Raw genomic sequence first — 9,149 nt, forward strand, 5'->3', positions numbered from 1 at the left:
CCGCTGTGGGCGAGCCAGTCCAAGGACCGGGACAACCACGGCCGGCCGGGTGGAGGTCCCAGGACAAAGTCAGTGGACTCCTGCTGCATATATGCCCCAAGAGAGGGGGTTGTGAGAAGAGAGGGGGCCTTGTGCCTATCGTTGAATACACTTCTGGTCTGGAGAACATCAACGTTCACACGAGGGGTGGAAAGTCAGCCACACTGCATGAACGCTGACTGTATACCCACTGTCTCAAAATGAGGCGGTGAATGTAGACCACTGGGCTCTCCCGCAGCAGGTCATATCCCCACAGCCCACGGGAGGAACCGGCACCTAGCAGGTGCCAGCTGTGTGTACTCACAGCCTACACATACACTGGCCCTTCTACCCCCAGGGGTTTGAGAATTCAGATGCAACTAAGTAAAGTTTGGAGACCAAAGTTTGGTTCTTCAAAATTTTATTAACAAAACCAGGGGAAAATGAAGCAAGGGTGGGCAGACTGCACCATTCCACCCGGGCACAGAGGATGGAGGTGGAGAAACAGAAGGCTAGACAAAGACAGGAGGAAATTTTGAGACCATCTGGTAAAGGCAGATGGGCCGTCAAATGGTGGATGGGCACAATGAGAAACTGAGGGACCATCGGAGAAAGACAAATGGAGGAATGCAGGGTGTGAGGATGTCTGAGCCAATGAGGCTCAACGGTCAGCACTGGAGCGCAGGTCGGTAGTGAGTGGGTCATGCTGGATGGTTTGGTGCAGCATCAGGGCCAGTAATCCTGCCCGGTTTGTCATGGCTGTGCGTACATTGCGTTCCTGCTCAAACAGCTCATCCAGCTTGTACCACTGCCAGGGGAGCAGAAGGAGCCATGACATGGAGCTCTGGACGACCCGCCTCACCCTGGCCTCTACCAGCATCAAAACCTACCACGCGCACACGCTCCAAGTCCACTTCCGCTCGCCGCAACTTCTCCCAGCAGTAATGGCGGTTGCACTGGCGCTTGGGCAGGCGGCAGAATTCACCTGTGAGCTCAAAAACATCACGCACGAGGGGGCACCCGCATACCTCATCAGCTGGCACCTGCAGGGATTGAGGACATGGACATTAATGGGGTGTGGTAAGGAAGGAGGGTAAGAATGGGGACAGGGCCCTGGCTGGAGTGGATCAGTTGGTTGGAGCATCGTCCAGTAAACCAAAGGGTTGTGGGTTGGACTCTTGGTCAGGGGACAAGCCTAGGTTGCGAGTTTGGTCCCCAGTTAGCATGGATGGGCACAAGAGTCAACTGATAGATGTTTCCCTTTCACATCAGTGTTCCTCTTCCTCTCTTCCCCCTTCCCTCCCACTCTCCAAGAAAAAAAGAAAAAGAATGAGGAATTAGGAAGGGAGGGAGGAGGGAAGGAATGGAGAGTTCAGGGGACAGTGGAGAGGAATGGAAAAGGGGAGGAGTAGAGGCTAAAGAGGCAGGGAAAGGAGGAATAGGAGGTGATAAGACAGGAAAAATGAGATGAACAAAGGGTGATGAGGCAGGGAACGTAGGAGTTATGAAAGTGGTCAGGCAGGGAAAGGGAAGGAAGGAGGGGAGGGGGAAAGGAAGAGATAAATGTGGGGCCATGAGGAAGGGAGGAGTGACAGAATGTGGGGAATTGAGGGGAAACCTTACTTTGGGGTCCCGTGAGTGCTCCGGACACAACACCTGGAGCCGCTTACAGTATGTCTTGCTCTGAGGATTGTAGACATCACAGAAGAGTCGTGTGGCCCTGGGGGTTTGAAGTAAAAAGAGGGTAGTGAAGGGAGAAATGGAAGGGGGCCCACCTATCCTTGCCCATCACAATATCCCGCCCCAACATTCTACTTCGGACCCTAGCCTTAACCTCCCTGTTCCAGCTCCGCATTACCCACACTCACCCTTCAATGCGTGTGGGGTACATGGACCCAAAGGACGTCTGGCTCTCATACTGGAAGGATGAGCACAAATGGAGGGAACTGTGGATGTGTGCTGCATGCCCTCCCGAGACAGCACCCAGACAGCACATCTGTTCCCCAAGGACCCAATGATGTTCCCACACCATCTGCCCTCTCAGGCTGACACCCTGACCTTGGCATAGCAGCGCTCCATGTGGCGCAAGGCAACACGTGGGTTGATGGGGTGCCCACAGGAGACGCAGAAGATTTGCAGGTCCGTGTCATCACTGTCACCCTCGTTGCTCTGCATGGGATGGGAAGAATGAGGCCAGGCAAAACCAGATTCCAGGTCCCGCGCTGCCATGCCCACGCTTGCTCACCTCCTCATCCTCTCGCACAGCCTGCTGCTTGGCGCGTGCAATGATGGCCTCAAGTTCATGGAATCTGCGCTCCATTTCCTGAAGGCGGGTGCGGGCACCTTGCTGCTCACGGCGAATGCGTTCAAGGAGCTTCTTGCCGTGCTCCTCAGCAATGCAGGGGCTCTGCTGCCACTGCTGGATGCGCTGGGGGAGGATCTCGTAGATGCGGCTACAGGAAGCAGTCGTTTGAGTGCAGGTAGAAAGGTGGCAGGCAACAAGATGATTAAGGGGGGTAAGCCAACAATGGCAGAATGGAACGGATGACTAAATGGTAAAAGGTAAGAAAATAGGTGACTGAATGGAAATGGGTTGGTGGATGAGTAACTGAGTGGTGGACGGACAGGTGGACAGATAGGTGGGCCCTTGTTTAACTGAATGGTGGACAGGTAACTGACAGACGTACAGAGGGATCTTGTCAAGCCCTATCCTGTACTCGCTGACTCCCTTGAACCCTCGAAGAATGACTCACTTGGCTGCCAGCTTCATGCCACAGTCATCTGAGCAATACTTGGAGCCAGGCTGTGCTGGGCGCACACAGCCAGGTCCCAGGCACTGTGGTAGGGATGCAGGATCCTTGACGTCAGCTCGCTCCGGGTGTTTCCATTTGTCCTTGTGCTTCTGCTTCTGTCGATGCCGTTTGTATCTCTCCTCCTTCTATGGGACGTGGCAGGTCAGGACAGGGCAGAGTTGAAGTCAGCCCCAGACCCCTGTCTCCCCCTGCATCTCACGCCTTTCTGGCTCTTGCCCCACTCAGCCCCTGCCTTCCCACACCCATTTCACCCTCTCCAGCACCTTCTTCTCAGACTTCTTTTCCCGACGCTTCACGTGCTTCACTTTCACTGCCCTCTTTCGCAGCGCAGGGTCCAGGAATGGGGACTCCTCCGGGTCGCTCATCCAGGGCTGCAAGTGAGACATACACTGATGCACTTGCCCCACTCATGACTACCCCACCGCCTACTCAGTTCCCAAATTAGCCTTCCATACCCTCTGCCTCCTCTCTTTTCATTATGGATACTCTGCTTCTGTAACCTCCACCCTTCCACCATGGGATGCTCTGCCTGCTCACCAGGCCGTGGTCATCAAAGGCCGCTGTACAGAAGTCCTGATACAGGTCAGGGTCCAGCGGTAGATCCTCATCTGAGAGTGGCTCAGGTGTGGCCGTAGCCTCAGGTGGATCCTTGACTATTGATGATGCCACTGTTCCCTCATCCTCACGCATGCGTCCCAGCTTCTGTGATGGCTGCGGCTGCTGTTGGGTGGGCAGTGGTCGGCGAGGCCTTGGCAGGGACTCTGAAGGCGTCACTGGCGAGAGCTGCAGGGCAGAATCTCAGGACTGGCCCTGAACAACCTGCCCGCATGCCCTGCCCCACCTGGAAGGCTGGACTCACCGAGGACGGGAAGTACTTGTACGATTCCTGTGCCAGCAGGAGGAAGGCCCAGGTCAGCCCCAGGTAGATGGAGGGTGCCCAGCCCCACCAATTTACCTTACCTTGCCTCCCCAGGCACATCTGCATGCACCAACCCTGAAAGCCAGACATGCTTGGCCATGCCCTACCTGCCTGACATGCCTGACTAGCCGTACCCTGTCAACCTGAGGTTGGGGGGGCTCAGCACCCCTGCCAGCCCAGCACTCCTGGTCACGCCCCATTCATCTGGACAGACCAGGCTCCTTTCCACCTACCTATATGTAATTAGGCACCACCCTACCTGGCTCACCAATCCTAGCCTCAGTCAGGTCTTCTTGGAACACAATGGCCCCCTAATTTGACCCTGCCCTGCTCTGCCCATGCTCACCCGGGCCCGTAGCTGGCACTGACGCAGCCGGCACTTCTGGCGGATCTTGTTGGGGCCCCCAAACTTCTTCATGTCCCGGCAAAAGTCGCAATGGCCACAGTCCTCAGTGCGCCGGCAGGCCTCACACTCACCGCACATGCGGGCTGACCGTTTGATCTGCTGCTGCTGCTGGTGATGCTGAGGGAAGGTTCCCGGAACACAAATCAAAAAGCCAAGCAGGGCCTAAGACGGGACCACCTTACATATCCCAGCCACCACAGCCACTCACCTGGCTGGGTGTGGCCACCAAGGGCTGTGGAGAGGATTTGTGGGGCGAAGCAGAGCCCCGAGCAAGCATGGCCCCAACCCCTGTCCCTGACCCCGCCCGGCGCTGCAGGTCTGGATCCGGGGTAGGCCTCTTGCGCCCTCCACCCTCATCCCGGGGCTCACTGCCGTCTCGCTCATTGCTGTCCCGTTCCCGTGATTTCTTGTGCCGATAGCGGATCTCCAGCTTGGGGTCTTTCTCTGTGGGGTACAGGGTGGGCCACAGGAGGTTGGCACTGGGGGACTTGGATGGTCCCAGAACTCTTTCTTCCTCTTCTCTCTTTTTCTGTCCCACCCAATTGCTGTAGTCCCCCCTACTCGAGGGCAGAGCCTGCCCCCTCCAATGGGACCCTCTATTATGGCTCACCACAGAATCTGCCCACAGACATATTGGGTTGGCCAAAAAGTCCGTTGAGGTCTTTATGTAAAATAAAAGACACATTTTTCATTTTCACCAATAACTTCATTGATTAGGATATTTTGATTATGTCATCTATCTCCCACATGGTATAACGTTCATTGTCCTCAATTAATGTCTCGATATGATGACTGTCAACTTCAACTGGTCTACCTGACTACAGAGCATCATCCATAGAGAAACCTCTCGCATGAAACTTCACAAACCATCTTTGACATATTTGATCAGTCACAGCACCTTTCCATATGCAGCACAAATCTTTTTTTGTGTGTTTCAGTTGCGTTTTTACCTTTCTTGAAATAATAAAGCGCTCTGGCTGGTATGGCTCAGGGGATTGAGTGTTATCCTGTGAATCAAAAGGTCACTGGTTCGATTCCCAGTCAGGGCACATGCCTGGGTTGCAGGCCAGGTCCCCAGTTGGGGGCGTGTGAGACGCAACTGATCAATGTTTCTCTCCCTCTCTCTTCCTCTTTTCCCCTCTCTCTGAAAATAAATAAAATCTAAAAAGAAAAAGAATAAAGCATAATATGCTGAAAATGTTGCATATTTTCTTCCATCTTTAATATTAAAATGGCTACACAAAACTTACCAATTTTGATGTTTTACGAATTTTTTAGAGAGGTGAAGGGAGAAAGGAGGGAAACATCAGTGTGTGGCTGCCTCTCAGGCGCCCCCTACTGGGCACCTGGCCGCAACCCAGGCATGCGCCCTGACTGGGCATCAAACCGGAGACCCTTTTGGTTTGCAGGCTGGTGCTCAATCCACTGAGCCACACCAGCCAGTTTTTTTTTTTTTTTTTTAATGCATGCTGACTTGATTGCTGTCACAATCTAACAAAATTGTTTCAAATGAAGTTAAAGATAATTAAGCGCTACTAGAGCGCTCTTACCACCCCCCCCCCCCAAAGCAAACAAACTTTTTGGCCAACGGAATATTATCGCTGCTCCCCACGACCCGGCCTCCCATTATGGCTCCTCCTCCTCCCTCTAAGCCCCACCTGCCTGCCCTGTCCATTCCACCCCTCACCTCGGCACTCCCGACAGTACCACTCCCGGATGGCCTTGGCCATCTTCTCAGTGATCCGGATGCAGTCCCCATGGAACCACTCATTGCAGTTGTCACACCCGCTGCAGAGGATGGGGCGAGTGGCGGAGATGTGAGGGGCCGGACCCACCGGCCTCTCCCAACCTTGACAGACGTCAGCCCCGCCCACCTTTCCCCGGCTCACATCATGAAGCAGTTGATGTCTGGTTTGCGGCAGATGCAGTAGATGGGCGCGTTCTCCCCGTTCTCCGACTTGCTGTCCTCCCCAGCATCTGGAGGCTCTGGGTCCGAACCGTCCCCCTCCTGTGGGGCACCCCACATTATGGCTCCTTAGGGAACCCCCGTCATGCCTCAACGCAGACCCCAACACCCTGCCAGAAAACTTCCTATCCCCGCTCCTCACAAATCTCCCCACTATGCTCCCCACAGATGCCGCCTCATCGCTCGTCCCTGACACCCCATTACTCTGCTTATAACCCCCCATCGCTCTGCCCGAGACCTCCCATACTCAGCCCACGGACACCCCATCACTCTACCTACACACTCATGAAGGCTCACTACAAACACCTACCACTCACCCCGCACTGCCCGTATCGTGGCTCCTCACAGACCCCCGTCACAGGTTCTCACAAACACGACCTAATTCATCCGCAGACTTCCTATCCCAGTTCCCAACAGCTCCTCCGGCATTAACCCCACACCCCCCGCCGCCCTCGTGGCTTCCCCCACGGATCCCTTGATTCCAAGTCGCCACGGCACCCTACAGGCTACCCAGCACGGCTCATCGCACACCCCTTCTCTCTCTCTACCAAGTGAATCCCTCATCCGGACGCCCAAGGAACTACCATCAGTGATCCCACTAAACTTCTATTACGGACTCCCACAATGGCTCATCACAGACCTCCCAGGTGGTTCACACATCAGGAAAAAACCGGACCACCAGACCCGCATTATTCTGTCCACAGAGTCCAATTAAGGCTCCCCACAGGACCTCACAGTTTTGCTCACAGACTCCCGTTAGGGTTTAACACAGACCCCCACGCGTCTACAGATGAACCCTACCATAACCGACTGCCCTAACCTCTACCGCCGACGCTGTCCTTGGACGCGGTACTCACCATCTCTCAACTTCAGCCGTACCCCTTCGCGACCCCCGCCAGCGACCTGTGAACCTGCACTGATCACTCCACAGCGTCCGCGGCGGTTGCAAAAGTGCCCACTACTACTTCCGCTTCTCGTCGCGCCTCCCGGGCACCGTACCCCTATTACGCAGGTTCAGTGCGTCAACTCCGCGACGACCAAGTGGTCGCCCCGATAAAGCCCCGACAGTCTCTCAGGCGCCGCCATCTTGGCTACCGGGGCCGTACGGCGCCGGCCTCCGTACGTTCGCAGGAAACATGGCCGCGCCTTATAGCTGCTTTTCTGAGGGAGCCGCCACCTTATCGGTTGAGTCCGTAGGGTGGCCGCTTGTACGGACTCGAAGTTAAAGGCAATATGGCGGCACCCACAGCAGGACTTCGATACAGACGCCATCATATTGGAATCTGATTCCGTAAGATGGCCGAGTTCCTGTGTTCACAGGCAGCACTTGGCAGCGTCCAGTTTGCGGCTTCCACGAGGGCGACGCTATGTTGGGAGTCGATTCCAGACGCCAGTAGCTTGTGCTGCAGAGTTCATAGGGATAGCGGCCGCTTCTGAAACACTACCAAGATCTAGTCGCACTCATTTTTCTAATCACTTTTCCCTTTCGCACTTATTAATAGTGTTCTGGCAGAAAGTCTTGCGCTGTGAGGCAAACGAGCCGCACTATTGTGTCTCCGACATCACCTCCCGCCCCTCTTTCCCGTTCTCATTCCTTGCAGTTCCTCAGCCAGGCCTGGCACGGTTCAGCCTCGGCCTTTTCAAGAGCACTCTCATCGCGGAGAATTAGTCCAGAGCAACCATGGGAGGCCATAAACAATGGTGGCCTGATCATTGCTGGTGAGGAGTGGCTGGACCAAAGTGGATTTGAAATCTGCTTTGACAGCCAGCTTCACCAAGTCCTCCCCTGGCGGCAGAGGCATCACCACCGCGGCCGCCGCCGCCGCCAGAATTTAGATTTGCTTGGTTCCTGGTGATGTCCACTTCGGTTCTCATTTCATACATATCCAACAATTTCTCCGATATAAAAGTTAATATATTATTATTTTTAATTTAAATTATGTACAGTAAAGAAAATCTGTACAAGTCAGGGTTCCATGGCCCCGCAGGGTAATGCTCTATCTAACCTGGGCGACCATGGAGGTTAAATGAGATACAACATGTCAGAGTTATTTCATAAGCAAGGCTTGTTATCCCACTCCTCATTCTCACTCTCAACCCCCCCAAGCCCCCAAAATAAGTAGCTGTGGGAGTGGTGGCTGTAGTGAATGTCCACACTCAGAGGCAGGACTTTATTTTGGGTTGAGAAAGTGGGTCTGGGGGAAATGGGATTTTTCACCCTTGACTGACAGTCTTTCTGTACTTCCTGGCTCTGGTCATAGTAGCAACTTATTTAGCGCTGAGGATTCTGCTGCCCCACCTTTTCTAAACATTTTTTTCTCATGGTCCCCTTCACACTGTCACAGACACTGAGACACAGGGTTAGGACATAGGTTCTTTGACTTCCTCCTCTTAAAAAAAAAAGGGGGGGGGTCTTTAGTCCTGGCTGGTGTGGCTCAGTGGATTGAGCGTCGGCCTGCAAAACAAAAGTTTGCTGGTTCCATTCCTGGTCCGGGCACATGCCTGGGTTTCCTGGCAGGTCCCCAGTCCAGGCCCACGAGAGGTGACCGATCAGTATTTCTCTCTCACATTGCTATCCTCTCCCTCTCTCCCACTGTCTCCTCTCTCTAAAAACAAATTAGATCTTCAAAAAGAAATTTTTAAAAAAGATTTTTAAATCTTTTCAAAGAATGCATTCTTTCATTGTTTTTTCATCTTTATTTCATTAATTCCCACTTTAATCTTCATTATGACTTCCTTCTGTTTTGGGTTTGATTTGCTTTTATTTATTTTATTTTATTTTTTAAGATTTTATTTATTTTTTTAGAAAGGAAGAGAGGGAAACACCGATGTATGAAAGAAACATTGACCTTGACCTTCAGCAAACCCTGTCCATTGCTATTGTGCATCTGTGTTAATACACCTCTGAAATAAGCTTAACCACTCTCACGAGGGCACACAGTCTTGTTAAATATTCCGTAATTCAGCCCTTGCCTTGCTCTCTCCCACCTTCATGTAATCTTACATTGCTTTCTTAGTTTCAAATGC

The 9,149-nt window shown here is 53.3% G+C and overlaps 1 protein-coding gene across 3 annotated transcripts; it reads right to left on the minus strand.

Annotated features, from left to right (window-relative positions):
• Window positions 1-422: 422 nt before the first annotated feature.
• On the minus strand, window positions 423-7,223 carry CXXC1 (CXXC finger protein 1). 3 transcript variants are annotated; one of them, XM_045849923.1, is made up of 15 exons: window positions 6,980-7,223; window positions 6,046-6,164; window positions 5,844-5,944; window positions 4,365-4,600; window positions 4,097-4,273; window positions 3,691-3,717; window positions 3,369-3,614; window positions 3,095-3,202; window positions 2,772-2,953; window positions 2,264-2,471; window positions 2,077-2,187; window positions 1,887-1,936; window positions 1,642-1,738; window positions 909-1,061; window positions 423-826 (listed from the first exon to the last, which is right to left on the minus strand). In XM_045849923.1, the coding sequence occupies exons 1-15, from the start codon at window positions 6,980-6,982 to the stop codon at window positions 680-682; spliced, it is 1,965 nt and encodes a 654-aa protein (XP_045705879.1). In that variant the 5' UTR covers window positions 6,983-7,223; the 3' UTR covers window positions 423-679. The 3 variants fall into 3 exon arrangements, with proteins under 3 accessions (XP_045705879.1, XP_045705878.1, XP_045705880.1); XM_045849922.1 differs by having other exon boundaries at window positions 2,772-2,956; window positions 6,980-7,222; XM_045849924.1 differs by lacking the exon at window positions 3,691-3,717 and having other exon boundaries at window positions 2,772-2,956.
• Between the last annotated feature and the right edge of the window lie 1,926 nt (window positions 7,224-9,149).

This window comes from Phyllostomus hastatus, unplaced genomic scaffold (genome assembly GCF_019186645.2).
Source record: "Phyllostomus hastatus isolate PE091 unplaced genomic scaffold, TTU_PhHast_1.1 phas_contig_80, whole genome shotgun sequence".
In the NCBI taxonomy this organism is placed as follows: domain Eukaryota; kingdom Metazoa; phylum Chordata; class Mammalia; order Chiroptera; family Phyllostomidae; genus Phyllostomus; species Phyllostomus hastatus.